Genomic DNA, 17,719 nt, shown 5'->3' on the forward strand with positions numbered 1-17,719 from the left:
TCAGACCTAACCCAAGCATAAATGTTACAGAAATTGTATTTCCATGGGTCATAAACACCAGATGTCAAGGCCCAGGATCGTCTGTCTTGGCACCTACCTGGCCCTTATGATAGTTTAAATGTGCGTTCTCGCTGTTGAAGCAAGACTCTGCCCTCCTAGCCCAGATACCCGCAGCCTGGCCGGTCGGCTGTGGCCCTGTGTTTGTCTTCATCACCTCTCTTCACTGACTCTGCAGTTGTTTTGCACAAACATTGTTGGCCTTTCTGTAATCTCTGATGAAAAGAGCTTCATTTTTAAGTTTTAATTTGTCCGTGTTGTGGGCTCTACATCTGAGCCAAACTACAGATCTGTAGGTGCGGCTTGTTTTCTCTCTTTGCTTGTGTGCGTCACTGGGGCTCTTGCAGCTGTAATTTGCCTTTCATCCACTTCAATGACGGCCCAAAGAAAACACAAAAGAAATCCAACCAGGGGAAAAAGGAGGGGAGAGGGAAACACCAGCCAATGGTCTTATAATCAGCAGGGGAAAGATCGGCTTATATAAATAAATTAACAGCTAGGAACAGTGTAGGATTTAATGAAGCCTGACACAGATCAGGTGCACTGGAGTATGTCTCGAGGTTCAATATAATCAGAAACCTGCGCCTTTAGAAGGCGTCAGGCCACAGGCCTCAGCCAGACTACATTTGCCCTGTGTGGAGGAGTTCCTTTTGGCCCCAAACTTAAGCATGGAAGAGATACAAGATTTGGGGACTTGCCAAAGAGCAAACCCCCTTTTAGCATGGTTTCTGCATGGCACAGGGCAGAATCTTGGTGCTTCAGGGCAAACAGCAGAAACCATTCTTGCCCCAAGCCCAGTGGACAGGAGACCCAGAATCCTTCTGTTCTCTTTCCAGTAAAGTAATTGTTCTTGGGCTTTGCCGTCACTGACCTTCAAGCTCCCAATAAAACTAAAGTCCCACGGCATCAGACCAAGAAATAGGAAAGGCCACTTGAAGAGCCAGCAACAGATGTGCTGGAGGCAAGACTGGCCCTGGGTGGGGAAAACACCTATTCTTGGAGGCTCATGACCGGATTCATTATGATACTGAAAAAGGTGGTTGGGGGAAATTTTAAGATGGTCTCTGGCTAGGTTTCTTTTCATTTCTTTTTAACTTACAAGTTATACGTAACTATATCCTCAAAAATTGCAAATAATTTTTCTAAAAAGAAGTTCATTTCGTTGTTAACCAGTCCCAAGCCCCTCCCCAGAGGGAACCATGAGAAATTGTTCGAGGTATATATTTCCAGGCCTTGTTTTATACCTTTACAAATGTGTATGTTCATGTCTAATTATGTAGTTTGCTTTGGTTGGGGTTAGTTTGGTTTTGTGTAAATAGTATCAACATTTGCTCACTTTGCTGGAAAACATGCTTCTTTCCATTTGACAAAGCCTTGAGGATACTTTGTTGCACACCGACAGGTTTACCCCATCCTTTTCAGCTATTGTCTAGCATTTTGTATCATGTCGCTGTTCCACAGTTTATTAACTGCTCCCCTACTGGTGGTCATTCAGGCTGTGTCTAGGTTTTCTTTCTATGATAAACAATACTGCAGTGAACATCCTTGACGTTGCCTCTTTGTGCAAGTTTCTCAGGGATAGAATATCTGGGTCAAATGGTGTGCCTGTTTACATTGTAATAGATGCTTCAGGTGGCTGAGTTTTACCTTTAAAATGAACCTGCCCCCATTTGAGAGGGTAACAAACCAGCGAACACCCTGCATTATATCCCCTGTCATGTGCAGAAGCTACATAATCTCTGTGACTATCTCTCTTTCTCTAAAGTGGGTGGAGTGCTTGCAAGGGAAGACTGAGGACAATTTTAGTTGAAGGGAATTTTAATCACAGGGACTTTTTTTAATGCTGATTTGTGGAGAATGTGAGCCTGGCTATAAGATGCAGCTCGCTGGAGCTGTGGCCACTGTGGCCTGGGAGTTAATTCTATCCCTGGTTCAGCAGGCAGAGCCCTGTTCTCCATGATTAATGAGTTCCACTTGGTTTCTTCAAAGAGTGACTTTGCTGTGCCTTGCCGTTATTTATTTATGTTTTCTACTAAAAAAATTCGTGTCAAAAACATCCTTTAAGGTCAGTGCACATTATTGTGCTGCAGACAAAAATATTCCAACAGCCACAAGTAGGCTCACGTGCCAACAGAAAGTCCCTAATCCTGTGGCCTGTGCCCAAGGGCCCCATGACGGCCCTGAGAGGGGCAGGTCTGCCTGGCTGAAAGGAGGCACCCAGCTTCTTTCTGAGGAGGTTCAGGGCTAATGTGACCCGAGGAAAGGTAGTAGGAAGTGCGGTGGTTTTCCAGTGGGAGGTTTCAATGTGCAGGCAAAGCTGCTAGCCCCAAGTGGCTCCAGAGAGGAAGGACAAGTAGAAGAGAAGCCAAGGGACCCATTAGTTCAAAACACCATTTCTTCTAAGAGTTGCTACCCTTGTTTCTACTGTGCGTTTAGGCCAAGGGGTCAAAGTAATGTGACTGAGCATAATGGATAGTGTGACGGCCATATATGAGCTTTGCCAGCTTTCTCCAACCTGCCAAAAATCCAGGACTGCTGCTTCTAGGGCTTGAGACTTGGGTATAACTCTTGGTGGCTCAGGGGAAGAAAAAGCAGCACAAGAGTGAGGTGTGGGTGAGCTACATGGGCACGCACACACACACAAGCTTGTTTTGTCTTCTTTGTGTAATTGTGCAAAATTGAACCCTTTTAGTATCATTAGCTGACATACCCAAAGGCAAAGGCTCTGATCCAGAGCGGGAATGATAGGGCACCACGTCTTGGCTTTCAACAGCAGCAGTTTCTTTCTCAGGCGGCAGGACTCATTAACTGGGTGCTGGACTGGAGTTCTCCGGAACTCGCTAGAGAGCAGCCAACTCCAGTAATGAAGGGAATGCGGAGAAAGCTTTGAGCCTGAGGTGGCCTTGACCTAAGTCCTATTCTCAGTCGGCCTGCTGGTTACTGAGGCTCGTTTCAGCACAGTCTGTTACGAATCTTTTCCTCTCTTTGCATCTCCCTACTGCCACCAAGGGGCTGGGAGAAGGGATACAAGGACCCTGAGGGCCATGTGGTCTTCCGTATCGCTTCTCTGGGGCACTTCCGACAGCTGGTACTGAGGTGGGAAGACAGTCACTAGGACGGAGACTGGGGCTGACGTGGGTTGTCAAAGGAGCCCCCAAGGTGCCTCATTAGCCTCGGCCAACTGCAGACCAAGATCGTGAGCTCGGGAATAGCGTCCACGGGAAGCCCTGAGCTCTCACCGCCGTCATCATTTCCTGGCTCTGAACTCCTCACAGGGCCACTGTCCCCTCCTCTTTCCCCAAGAAAGACCTGTTTCCACCTATCTATCTACCTCTGGGTCGGGTGTGGTTCATCTTCAACCTCCACCCTCCCCTTTCTGCAGCTGCCCCCTCTCTCGGTGGCTCCTTTTCTTCTCCTCTGGCATTCCTGCACTTTCTCCACCTCCCTCTGCCAAGGCCTCCTGCCAGATTCCCAACACAGAGGCTTCATTGCTTGCTTCCTCCAAGTAGCTGCATTTTTACAGGAGACCAAACCTAAGGTCGGAGGAATTACTCTCTTATGTTATAACCACAGTTCTCAGCCACTGGCAAACTTTTGGGGGAAATCATCTCTTGAATGGGCAGAGAGAGGTACCTCTTTGGAAGCCCTGAAATCTTATCACAAGGTCATGGATCCTTGTGTTCAGAAGAGCCCAGCTTTTAAGTAAAGCAAACTCTCTTGGTGAGATACATGTGTATAGAGAGTTTTTTCCCAAGGACCTACAACACAGAGGGGCAATCTTTAAGAAGACATTGCTTTTCACGTTGGAAGTGGATGCAGTTTTGTTTCTTCTCCTCCATCCTTTCACTTGTCCCAGGTAACACCAAACCTCTCCACCTGTGCAGTGTTTCCAGTTTATGCACTTCTTGAACCTTGGGACTGGAGGAGAGGAGAAATGTTAAAGCCTATTGGCGAACTCCCTGAAATGTGAAGATATGAGACGTTTTTCCTAACATCTCAGGAAAAAATCAAGAATGCAGTGGAAGGGGGACACTTTTCTCCAAGCTTTTCTTTTTCCCACCTTCATACCCTCAGAGAAGGTAGCCAACAAAAGAAGGGCCTCTTTCTTGTGGACATACCCACTTACAGTAATGGAGAATATCTCTGATTTCTCGAAGACCTAGAGCAAAGCAAAGATTCCAGAATTTTCCTCCATCAGCCTTACTGTTTTTTTTCCAGCCTACACAATCATGAAGCCTATGTTTATAACTAAACATTTCTCTGGCGCCTCCTTTTTCTTATTTTCACACCATCATTGGGGCTCAGTGGAGCCATTCTGGCCTCAGCTGCTCATCTGCCTCCACACTTGAAAGTATCATTAGGTCATTTCACAGCCTTCTCCTTTGCAGTCAGTATTTCCAATTCTTTTTAGTGTTTCCTCCTGATTATTCAACTAAAAATAATAGAAAATCATGTTCAAAGTCTTCTGGTATCACAAACCAAGCCCCCTTTTCTTTTCCAGCTTGAAACCATTTGAAAACTTCAAAAAAAAAAATACTTTTTTCCATGACTTTGCGTAGGTTTGGCTATAGCCCAAGAGATAAAAAACCCACGATAAAGGATCTTCTGGTGGTGTTTCTAAACTCAAGCCAAGCCCAGCACGGGATGAATGGCTCTCAAGTAGCCTGACTGTAATGGAGGAGCTTTGGCAAACATTCGATCTACATCTGAACTTTTGGCTCCTTATAGCAACAGGGGATGAACAAACTGAATTAGGGAAATTAAGTGTGGTAGGGAGTAGGAAGCTTCAGCCAATACTAAATATTAAACTGAATTAAACAAGTTGGAGGGCCAAGAAATAGCTGCTAGTCCTTCATGATTTCTCATTTATTTAGATCACAGTGTTGTGTCTCCTGCTGGGATCAGAACAAAGTGACTGAGAGAATTTTCTGAAGGCTACTCCCATCTGAAAGGTCCAATGTGATTTAATTGACTCGGGGGGTTCGGGAACTTGGAATCAAACTCAACAAGGGCTCTAAGTGGCCAAGAGCTAATCCCACATAAATCACAGCCCGAAACAAGGTGTCGAAAATGTTCTACTGCCGAGCTCTTCAATGACTTACTGCATTTTTCTACCCTCCTTCCTCAATTTCTTCCTCCTTGGAGAAGACGCGATGACCCCTGGTACCCTTGAAAATGAATGGTTTCAGTGATTTCCTCTGTAGGCGTCTCTTCAATCCTTGCTTTAAAGGCTGGTTGCAGTTTGGTGGGTTGAGTGGATGTGTGGGTTAACTGGCTTCTCACCAGGTCTTGTCAGCCCTGCCTCAGCTAAGATGGAGGCTTCAAACTTGGGGAAACCATTTACTAGCTCTGTCAGTTCCTCAGTTGCCCCTTAGCAGGACTGGTTCCTAAGCTAAACGAGCAAGTATGGAAAACATGGAACCTCATGGCTTCCTTTCACCTGTCCTTTGCATGGTCTTCTCCTTCCACGGGCACCTTAAGGTGGATGCCTTCAGGTGTGACCACTTCCAGGAGAGGACAGACCCGGGGTGAAGATGGGTGGCGAGCCCTTTTCTGTCGAAGTTGCCTTGTCTACAGCCAGCCGCCCTTTTCAGGGAACCCTCAGCAGAAAGGCCATCAGAGCTTTCTCATTTTCTTCCTGTAAAGACGAGTTCTCAAGCAGGAAAGAACATCAGTGCTTACTTTACAGGGGAGCAAGCTGAGACCCAGGGAGGGTCAGAGACTCGTCCCGGCTCTCACACCTGGGTGAAGTGGCAGAGCTCAGATGGGAAGGAGGAAGTCTGCTCCCGGGGCAGTGCTCCCGTCTAGTGCTCCTCCACATCCCGTGCTGCCCCCTTCCGGGTACCGTCCTTAGAGTGCGTCCGCTACACGTTCTGGATGGCCAGCCTGTCATCAGCTTCCACCAGGCGTCTTAAGCCACTGCTTGGAGTTGGCCTGGAAGGGACTCTTCATTGAAAGCCAGCATATGTTGGTGTCCTGGTCAGTGTGCAAGTGATCCGGGGACAGATGGCCTTAAATCATTTTATCTAAAAGTAGCCAGTGGTTTCAGGTGGACTCCTCACTCTCCTAACTATCTTGTGAGGCTCTTTTTTTTTTGATGCAGAAAGTAAACAGAACAATGTCAATGAAAATACACTCACAGCAACCACGGCATATGAGATGTGGTGGAAGGGAAGGTCGAAATTTTTCTGTAACTGCAGAAAAGCAAACTAACCCCAAAGGATCCTAATTTCAGAGGAAGAAAAGAAGAAAATAAGGGAGAGAGAAAAGATAAAGTGGGTGTGTGTGTGTGTGTGTAAAGAGAGAGAGAGGGTGGGAAGGAAAATCTAAATGAGAGAGGGGGTTCTTGTTTTAGACCTAAACCACACTCAGGGGGAATTTTCTGTTTGCAGGTTGGAGTGTCTAGGGCGTTTCTCTTGCATGGCATGTGATCTTACAGTGCCAGGCAGTGTTCCAGACCCCTCTGGGAGAAACACAGCTTTTTCGAGGAGGCAGAGCTCATGGCTGGGGATGGCTGTTCCCCGTTTGTGCTGTAGTGTTACAATGTACTGACAAGGATGCTGGAGAATATTTGGCTCTTCCGGGGTGGAAGGGGTTCCTAGACAGTCCAGAGGACGTTTTAGTAACTAGTCACTATGGGGTCTTTTGCTCTGGAAAATCAGGATAATAAGAGATAGGTGAGACCTTGAATCACTCTTCACTGGGTACCTAACCCACCTCTCAGTGACACTAAGGGAAACAAGGGGACCGTTCAGCCTGAGATGTAATGTCAATATGAAAATGACCAGGTTTTGTGTGGTTGTTTTTTTTTTTTTTTTTAGCCGCACTGCGCGGCATGTGGGACCTTGGTCCCCCGACCAGGGATTGAACCTGTGCCCCCAGGCCCCCTGCAGTGGAAGCTCGGAGTCCTAACCACTGGACCACCAGGGAATTCCCCAGGCGGAACTGATTTTTTTTTTTTTTTTTTGGCATGTGGGATCTTGGTTCCCCGGCCAGGGATCTAACCCTCACCCCCTTCATTGAAAGAGCAGATCTTAACCACTGGACCACCAGGGAAGTCCCAGCCAGGTTTCGTTGAATTGGGTTTTTTGTTTGTTTTTTAACTAGTGGCTACTCTGCTCACTTGATTTCTCGAACTCTGTTAAACTCCTTTCCAGGCGCTCATGAGTTCTTCTTCCTCTCACTCTGCTGGTCTGCAGCAGCCAGCGCAGGGAGGTGGACAGAGGCTGACTCTCCTTAGGGAAATACGGGGTGGAAGATCTGTGAGCGGGCAGGGCAACCTCTGAATTCCTCAGTGGATCTGATAAAAATGAATACAAGCCCCAAACCAAGAGATCAGTGTACGAGTAAAAAGGCTCAGGTGCCATGTTTGAGACCATCTCTCTCCATCAGACAGAGAAAGGAGCTGGAACTCCACATCCCCACCCCACCCTTGCAGCAGCCTCCATTCCAAAGCCATCTCCTCCTGCCTCCCACATTTTTTCCCTGCCTTGGCGCAGCCTCATCTGCCCAATCCCTGCCCCAGACTCGCCAGCACTTTGAGTCCCCTCCGCGGCAACCCACTTTCTTTTATGCTCTGTTGGCATGAGTGAGTCCTTGCTTCCCAATCACACTGGAGGGCCTCGATTGTAGACACCGGGTCCCATACATCTTCCTTTCCCAAACTCCTCCGTGTGGTTCCCGGGCACGTAGTCAACCCTCTTAATAAGTGAGGGTTGGTTGATCGGTTGGTTAGTCAGTAAGTGAAAACTGCCCTTTGAAGAACAATGTAAATCAGCCTTCCCTGTCTGGGGGAATGCCTATCACAGAAAAATGTGAAGTCCCAAATCTCAGATCACTGCATCCTCACATTCCTGAGAAGTCTCCATGAGTTCCCATCCAAGTGGTGAGCCAGCAATGCAGGCAAACAGCCAGGGGCTGTGTATCCAGCCCACTAGGATGAAGGCAAGGTGCACCCTTGTTGGAATGGGTTAGGGATGATATAGGGGGTTTGCTTGAGTGCACACCTGGGGGAGTTGAGGGGAGAGGGTGTCCTCTGGCCCTAATACAATACTGAGTGTTGGAATTCAGATTTTGGAGTCAGACTGATCTGCGTTTGAATCCGAACAAGGGCCCAGAAGGAAACAGGGTCATGTGAGCACAAAGGTTGAAAGTGGAAGTTGTGTGGGTGGTAAGATCCATTCCTGATCTGTGTTCTCTTAAAGGTGGGGCTCATTCCATTCTCCCCCATCTGTCTCCCATTCACAAACACACCCACCTACTAAAACAGAGTCCTGGAAGGTCCTCTCCAAGTTTTTCCTCATTAAAAAAAAAATTTAATTCCACGTCCCTGGTCCCCACAGTCTTTTGCCATCTACCTCACTTCCCCAGCCAGGTCTCCATCCTGTGGCTGTCATGTCCCCTTCCCAGGGAGGTGCTGCCTCCTCCACTCTTTGCCTTGAGCTCCTGGGTCACCCCTTCTCCGTCCAACCCGCCCTTGCCTTTTTTTCACTAGAACTACAGGGACCCGGTGGACATCCACCCTCCCTGCCAGCATCCTGAGGAAACAGGCTGAGGTTTACCTCCTGGGCTCAACAGAAAAGGAAAGTGACCCGTGCAGGGCAAAGAGCCATCTGAGAAAGGAAGCTCTTAATCAAACACAGATATCAAGAATATTAGCAAGGGGACTAGAGAAAATTGCTATCAAAGTAAATTGCTTTTTGTACAAATGTTCCCTTTACTGGGGTTTTCCCCAGTGTGTCATTCTTTCTTTAAGGCTTCGTGAACAGATGCTCTTTTGAAAATGTTGATTAACTTATCCTTTTTTTGACCCCTTCCCACTCACCCAAACTCCTGGGAGCAGTGATTATGCAAAAAGCCAAGTCAAGCCTCTAAAGTGTTCTTCACCTGAAGTAGGCTTTGATCCTGCAGGGGCAGAAATCTCAGCCACATATGGGCAATCAATTTCATAGAACCTTAAAAATGGACCTATTCCTGGGAGGTCATCTCATCCAGTCCTCTGCCCACAGAGACAAGAGGCTGTGATCTCCTGGGACAAAATGTTCTCATAGTCATTACCATCCTCTTACCCATTTTCCACTGAGATCAATGCCACATCCACTGCTTTCCAGCCCATGATCAATAGTGTCTTAAGAGTTCTTCCCTGAGGGTGTGAGATGGAGCAAGATGGCATTCTAGCCTCCAAGAATTTGTCACATCCTTGGCAAAGACTGAATCCCTAAAAGCAAGAACAGGATGAGGCCCAAAAGTCACAGGCAGGAGCCCCACAGTTTTCGTCCTGGGCTAATCCACATATTCTTATCCAATGTTCTGCATCTTCTAACCGTGAAGCTGTTAAGACATATGAGCATCCCATAAAAATGATTAATTGTTGGAAATGTGATGGTTTTCTTCCATGTTTTTTATTTCTCATAAGGTTAAAAAAAAAAAAAGCTCCAGGTTGATTTCCACAAGCCAGATTTGATCCCTATGACAGACACCACCTGCCTCTTGTTGATTCATTTTTACATCTTCATTCCAAGGACACAGCCTGCGTTGTAGAGTCCTGGAGAATAACACAGGGGCTGGGCATTGAGGTGGGGAAGCTGTCGTGGCCTGCAGGTACCAGTTGTTGTGCTATAAACATGCCAGGAACAGGCTGGATTTATGGAGGATTGGTGCCACGTGGCGTCCATCTTTTCAAGTAGGGTCTTAGCAAGTGGTTTTCCGCATCCCTTACTGGCGACCAAAAGGATGAGAATGTGCTTTAGCACTTTGGCCAGGAATGAAGAAGACTTCGAACGTGATGAAAACCACTGCCTCCAGGGAAAGACTGAATGTCAGGTATGGCAGTGATGGCTTGGTCCTCAGTTCAGGTCATAGTCAAGTAGATCTCCCCCGAGGTGTTGTGCAGATGAGGGAGAAGTTCAGGCTGGTCTGAAGTTCTTGTATTCCTCTTGTTTGATACTCTAGCTGTTTGGAATTTGGGGTTTGTGTTAAGCCTTGATTTTTTTAACATAAATTTATAGTGGTGACATCGAGGTAGTTCACCTGACTTGGGGTTGAAACTCCTGAAGGGCCACATACATTCACTGGAGCCATTTTGACCTGACAGCAGGGACAGGTATAATTAACTTGTGAGACAGGAAGAAATGATAAGACTCTTTTCTTCACCACATATTTGATTCTCTTTTTTAGTGTTTTACCATTTTAGACAGGTAATTTCCATTGGCTCTGATTTCTATAAGATGGACAGCATGGTGAATAGAGACCTGAATTATCCTCCCCATTCCCCAAAAGATTATCATAAAAAAAGAAAAAGATAGACAGTGATAATCCTGGGGAAAATTCTGAGTAAATTAACTTAGCTCTGTTCAAGCCTGGGCGAGTCAGATTGGATGCCCATGTTTGATCTATTCTAAACCATGAAGAAAGCCAATGGGAAAAATAGACTGGGAAGGAAAGAGAAGGGATATTAGCACAGACATGGAGGTGGACAGGCGTTATAACAGTCTTTCCAGTTCTAGTTCTACATTAAAACATGTAATGATGAAATGTGATTTCCTTAAATTACTTTACATTTATTTGAAATCCAGAGGAGAAAGACGCATACTTTGTGCCCACTTAGATGCATGCATATGAGGAGGGGCCGTTTGCTATATGAAATGAACATCGCAGTCATGGCAACTGATGACGGACATGAGAGACCACTGAAGGTGCCTTAGATAAAACTCAGACCTACTTTGGTTGTAAACAACAGTCACTATAAAGACACACGGGAGCATTTACTTGGCGCTAGAGGCCTTTCTTATTGTTTCTGTTCTTCTGGTTATCGTTGGAAGTAAAGACAAATCATTTGAAGGGGAAAGAATCCAGTAATGTACATACTAAATGACCTAGAAGCAGAAAGTGACTCTTGAGCTGCCTGCAGTGCTGGAGAGTCATCCTCAGCAAGGTAACATCTCTGCCCTTTAGCCACGGCAATAGAACTTGTTATAACTTGATATTTTTTGGTTTTCTCTTTCGTTATAGTGGACATCCCGGAAATACATGGGAGAGAGGGCTACGAGGATGAAATTGATGGTGAGTATTGCTATGATTTAGAAGATAATCATGACAGTCAAGTTTGGCTATAAATACAAAAATAACGTCCGGGGTATTGGAGGGCCAGAATTTAGAACTATCGGCCAGAAATATAAGTGAAAAGAATCCAGAGAGGAATGAAGAAACCATCAGTAGCTCTCTCAAGGTCAAATTTAGCGATTTAGAAAGCTTATTGAGTTCCCTCTGCCTAATCTGAAACAGGTCTCCTACTTTGGGCAACTTTCGACACTGATGAACTTCAAATCGGAATAAGCCCTTTAGAAGTGAAAGCCGGGCTTCTCTACACATGTCTCTGCTTGAACCCACTGACCTCCTTCCAAAAAGGGCCGAGTGAATGAGCGTCGCTGAATATTCTCTCAGGCCTGCTGTGGTTTCCAATTCCATGGCTTTCAGGAACCCTTCTCACACTCTCCATGACTCCAAGTTGGGGCTTGTTGCAGGATTTAGGTTTCTTGTCCACACTGCCCATCTCATGTTATCGTATTTATTCCAAGCTCTATTTTCCTACTTCAAATACACATACTTCATGAGGCTGAAGCAAGAGTCCTGACTGGAGGGGCACTGAGCAAACACGCAGATGTAATATCTTCCCTCGACTCAGAGCAATGCAGGCCTCTCTGGGAGTCTCTGAGTGCCAGAGTTGATCCCCAAGAGAGATCACCAAGGTTCCCCTCAAAGAACAGCTTTAGACCAAGATTGATGCCTTTAAGAAGAGCAGTTTATAGAGCAGCTGTTTTGAACCTGACCTTAATCAAACACTTCAAGTGTAGCTATAGAAACAGAGTGACTAACCCAAACAGCACCTTGTTAACTGAATGCAGACTCTCCCTGCGAAGCCCGGTCTAACGTTCCTTTTATGGGCAAAGCTGCACAACTGGCCTTCACAGAGAGGCTGCAATAGATCAAGCAGCAGAAGCCCTAAGATGGGGTGGAAAGAGTAAGGGATGTGGATGGAGAAAGCCTGACTTATTCTCCTAGTTTAACTGCTTGTTAACTCTGGGAACTTGTGTCACCTAGTCACTTAATCTCTTAAAACCTGTATTTCCTCATCTATTTTTTAAAATTATAATATCACCCTGCCTTCTTCATGGGATTATTAGGAAATCCTACAAAATTCTCCATGAATATGGTCATGCCTTGGCCACACTATAGAAGTATAAGTATATTAGTTTGCTGGGGTGGCCATAACAAAGTACCGCAAACTGGGTGACTTAAACATCAGAAATTTATGTCTCCAAATTTCCCTATTTTATAAGGACACCAGTCATACTGGATTAGGGCCCACGCTAAGGACCTCATTTTAAATTGATTACTTCCGTAAAACCCCTATCTCCAAATAAGGTCACATTCTGAGGTACTAGGGGTTAGAATTCAACATCTGATTCTGGGGGGTGGGACACATAATACACAGCAGTAAGGTTAAGATTTAGGTCGAGAGGTCTGGTGGCTCAAAAAAATCTGCTGCTTGCATGGCCAGGAATGCTAACTTGGGAAACTCACTGTGTGAAAATAGCCTCAGCCTGTTCTTTGATTTAACCTGAAGCAGTTGGAAGTAGGGATGAGGAGGCAAAGAAAGAAGCGTGCCCAGAACACAGGGCCGTCCCAGGTGCTCCAAAGCCTCCCTGAAGCTTCTGGGAAAATCTGAGCTTACCTAATGTGAATCAGATTCTTTAAGTATCTAATCCTTAGACCATACTTACTCTGTGCTGGTCACCAAGCACTTTGCAAATATTAAGTCATTTAAACCTCCTAACAAGCCAGTGAGGTTATTAGTAACGCCATTTCACAGATGAGAAAACCGAGGCAAAGACAAGTGAAATAACTTGCCCAAGGTTACAGAGCTAGGATGAGGCAGGCCTGGGCTTTGAAGCCAAGCCATGTAGTTCCAGAGTCTACAGCTTAGTCCTGGGCTCTGAAGAACCTCTGAACTGGGCTGGGGGAGCCTCAGTTATTTCACCCCGAAAGAAGCAGTGCCTGCAGTCTCTCGTGTCCTTTATGTCCTAGACGAGTACGAGGTGGACTGGAGCAACTCTTCTTCCCCGACCTCCGGGTCTGGGGCTCCTCTGGCTGACAAAGAAAAGAGCTGGCTCTACACCCTGGATCCCATCCTCATCACCATCATCGCCATGAGTTCGCTGGGCGTCCTCCTGGGGGCCACGTGTGCAGGGCTGCTGCTCTACTGCACGTGTTCCTACTCAGGCCTGAGCTCCCGCAGCTGCACCACGCTGGAGAACTACAACTTTGAGCTCTATGATGGCCTCAAGCACAAGGTCAAGATGAACCACCAGAAGTGCTGCTCGGAGGCCTGACGGACTGCACCCAAATCGCATCTGACGTTTCATTCCAGCAAGAGGGGCTAGTGAAGATGACAATTTTTTTTCCTTTGGAAACTGAATGCCATAATCTTGATCCAACCGATCCAGAATACTGAAGGTGTGGACAGAACAGACAGGCAAGTCGAGGGAGGAGGGGAGATGCAGCCTTTCAGTGGGTTGTGACCCACCTAGGACCGTGTGGCTGACTCATTGCTGGGACAAAGACAGGAGCTCATCTCTTTGGGGGTCACAGTTCTATTTTGTTTGTGAGTTTGTTATTATTATATTTCTTTGGTCTATGAGCAACTCAAGAGGCAGAAGAGAATGACTTTTCCAGTATAGAGTAGAGCAGGGATCAATAGTCTCTGCTTTCTCTTTTTAATCAACACTTGGAAAGCAAAGGGTCTTTTCAGACTTTCCATCCTTAGGAAAAAAAATTCCAAAACAAAGCCGTTCAGTTTATCCCATCCTCTGATCGTCTTATGACTTCCGGGATTTGCTGTGGTATAGCTTCTGCCAGCCAACTTGACAAGCTGCCGTTTCCAGTCCTAGCATTTCAGTAGGATGTTGTTGCCTTTAACTTTTTTTATCCAGGGGAAAATTGCCATTTTAGGGTCAGCATGAACAGCTCTTTCTTACATGAGATTTGAAACAAACCAGAAAGGAAACTTCACACGTCAAAATCCATAGAAGCGCCTCCGTGTTAGAAGCGGACAAGCCTTAACGTGCTTTGTGAATAGGAGCCATTCATTCAATCTAGACCCAGACTTTGTGGCTGTGAGGCTACTTTGTGGGGCCTCTGGTGGTGGTTTTGCTTTTCCTTTTCCTTCCTCCTTGTTCTTCTAAAACATACACACATGCACACACACACACACACACACACACACGCACCATACGCACACACACACAAGCACGCACACATATATACACATGCACTCATTTGTCAGGTCTCTAAGCCCCAGGAAACAGCATTATCTGATATTCTCTGAGATGGGGCTGGGGAAATATAGGCTACTAGTATGTTTCTCCATCAGTGAGATGTAACTGGCGACCACTGGCTGGAAAGGTGAACAGTGGAAAGAGAAAAAGAAGTCCATCCTCTGGGATCATGCAAAGGCTGAGAGGACCGTAAGAGACGTTGTGATAACTCCGTCTCTCCAATAGGCTAGTAAACACTGACTCCTCCTTGGCATGACAGCCGCCACCTTAACCTTTCAGAAGCATCAGAACTAGGATGTCCGTGAGCTGATTCTGACCAGAAGTCTGCAAGCACTGCGGACCAAAATGCTAATTCTGCTTCAACCCCAGAGAGACCTATGTTCTTACACACACACACACACACACACACACACACATTTATGTATTTTTTTATTAAGTGCCTTGAAAGAAAATGAAGAAAACGTATTTTCCTTCTACGTAGAAATCAGTGAATACCATACAAGCTAAGGCATTCCTCTGTTCCCCTTCCCTGACCCAGCGGCTCCACGCCCAGTTTCCCCCGCATAGCTGATCCTACCGATGGAGTAAGCCCTGCCACCCGAGTGTTAGTCATAGCCCTAGATGACTCTCAACTGCTCTAGAAGGGGAGGCATCCGGAATCGCATGAAACTGTGTGAAGGATAAGATTGTCCACGTCAGGATCCAAATCTTGATTTTGTAGTAACGCCTAAGGATTGCCTGCGTGCTGGAAATACATTTGAAACCCAAACAGTATGCCCAGCCTATTGCTTATCAGTGGTTAAACTGTCAGACCATTTTTGCTGCTATGGTCACCCACAATTTCATTTGTCTCATACCCAGGTGTAAGGGGAAGGGTGAATGGGACCGGCTGTTTCCTTTAAATGATAACTTATGGAAATGCTAGTTCAGATGGTAACGTCACAGTGTTCTGTATGCAGAGAGGGAGAGTTCAAACCGACGGCTATTTATTCATATGTGTGTGTGTCTTTGCCAGCCTTTGAGTTCTCTGTATCTACTGTGTATGTGAATGGTCACGTGGGACTCAGTGATGTTGTTGTGACTTTGACCTAGGGCCCGAGAGTCACTGCTGACCTCGGCACTCATTGGCACAGTGGTAGTTAGAGGTGAAAAGTAAAGCTGTCAAGCCCAAGGACTTAGCTTCAGGCCCCCCTGAGCTGGGTGTGCGGCAGAAGCAAGTTCTTAATTAGCCCACCTTCCTCTTCGGCTTTCCGTGTAACTCAGTGTTCAGGAAGCTAGCAAGTCCAGGGGGTTCCAGAGTTAGCCTGCAGAAGAAGAGAGTTCAAAAGCCAGCACGGGGTGGGGTGAGGGGTACTTCCCTGGCGGTCCAGTGGTTAAGACTCGGCACTTCCACAGCAGGGGGCACGGATTCAACCCCTGGTCGGGGAACTCAGATCCCACATGCGTCGTGGAGCAGTCACACACACACACACACACACACACACACACACACACACACGCAAAGCCGACGCCGGAGGTCCTGGCCCTCTCATGTCCCTTGGGCCATTTTACAACTCCCCAAAGACCAGCCCTGCCTCTGGCCTGCAGTTCACCTCTGAGTTATGTACAGCTCAACCTGCATCCCTCTAAAGTCCTTTATCCATATTCACCATTGGCTGGTTTGAGGCCCTGCGTGGGCTCTGAATGCTGAACAAAAGCAGGGCATCCAGGGCTATGTGTAGATACCTCACCAGCACTGGAGGCTGGTCTGCTGGAAGACAGAAAGACAGTGGGGCCTGATTATAACCTGACCAGGGGACACCCCGGTGCATTGGTTGTCTCTATCTGCAGGTAGGCTAGCTGACCCCTCTCCTTGAGTCCTTCCCTTTGGGAAACCCTACTCACAGTATTGATCTCCTTTTTTGCCTTGTACTGAATGACACGTTACCTCCACGCTCTCCCGGACTAGGCGGTCAGCAGGGCCACAGGGCTGCTTCCTCTCTTCGGTGGGGATGGGGAGTTGACGGGGTGAGGGTCCGAGGAATGAGCATGAATGGCAAGAACACAAGGGAAAAAGTTAAACTGTCACACAGAAGGTTAACTTTTCCAAGGTTTGCAGTTAAAGGTATTTGACCATTCGCTGGCTGAGCCAGATCAAGGGAACTTGAGAGCTTTTACTGTGATTCTTCAATGTAAAAAATAAACAACAATGTCAAACTGTGTTTATATGATTTGTATAAAGCCTTTTTAAGATTACTATTTAAATAAACATTATACCAGAGATATTTTTCTGCGTGTTTCTTTATTGGAGACAAAGAGACTTGGGTTCTGGGTGACCTAATCATCCCAGTTTGCCTGAGACGTTCCTGGGTTTTAGCACTGAAAGTCCCGTGTCCCGGGAAATCCCTCAATCCCAGCCATATCAGGATGGTCCGTCATTCTCTTGGAACAATGTTTCTCAGCACTTTTATGTGAAGTTAGTAGGTAGATTGGCTAGCTGGCTTTTTATAAGGTGAAAATATGATATAGATGGGTAATGGGCTACCTGGCCAGGTGGGCTTCTTTAGCTCAAAGGCTTGCCTGGTAGATTTCCGAGACTGTGATCCCTACAAACACTCCTCCTCCCTAGACATCGCCAGTCCCTTGCAATTTTTGACTCTTTGCTGCTGCCTTCCTGCTCAAACATTTGCTTGTTAATATCTCTGGTAATTTCAAGGTCTATAACAGTGCTTCTCAAAGTGTGGTCCCTGGACCGGCAGTATCAGCCTCACTTGGGAACTTGTCAGAGGTGTACATTCTCGGACTCCACTCCACATCTACTGAATCACAAACTCTGGGAGGAGGACCTAGAGATTTACAGCTTAACAAGCCCTCCAAGGGGTTCTTATGCACCTTCAAGTTTAAGAACCTCTGGTCTAGGAGAAAGGAGAAGTAGCTTGGCTTCACAAAATGATTAGGGATCTTCTCACCTATGGGTTATTGAATTCAAAACAAACTAGACTTTGGCCAGAGAAAACTAAAGGAGGTCAAGTACACTCTTAGGTAGTACAAGTTTCCAGAGGATGAGGAAGGAAAAGCCTTACTATGAACTTCCCACTGTCCCACACACGAGAGACTCAAAGCTGTGAACCAGAGCTGAATTTGCCCCCATCCGGAAGCTCTGTTCACATTTGGTTCAATCATTTATTCAAAAAATGTTTTTGAGCACTTCCTGATTTTGTAAGCTCTTGGAGCTTATACTCCAGTGAAGTGGACGGAAAGCAGACAGCCAAGCACATAAGATAAGGATTGCTTATGGTAAATTCGATGAAGGCAATAAACACGTAGCTCTGACAGAGAATTACTAG

General features: G+C 46.5%; 1 protein-coding gene across 1 annotated transcript in view; it reads left to right on the forward strand.

The window, feature by feature from the left end:
- Positions 1–16,655, forward strand: part of NRP2 (neuropilin 2) — a 114,417-nt gene extending 97,762 nt beyond the window's left edge. Inside the window, exons 16-17 of the mRNA XM_059928523.1 lie at positions 11,068–11,118; positions 13,144–16,655. Coding sequence (XP_059784506.1) covers positions 11,068–11,118; positions 13,144–13,448 — 356 coding nt within the window. The 3' untranslated portion in view covers positions 13,449–16,655. The remainder of the gene's footprint in view (positions 1–11,067; positions 11,119–13,143) is intronic.
- The last annotated feature ends 1,064 nt before the right edge of the window (positions 16,656–17,719 follow it).

The sequence above is a fragment of the Balaenoptera ricei genome, chromosome 7 (assembly GCF_028023285.1).
Source record: "Balaenoptera ricei isolate mBalRic1 chromosome 7, mBalRic1.hap2, whole genome shotgun sequence".
NCBI classification, from domain to species: Eukaryota; Metazoa; Chordata; class Mammalia; order Artiodactyla; family Balaenopteridae; genus Balaenoptera; species Balaenoptera ricei.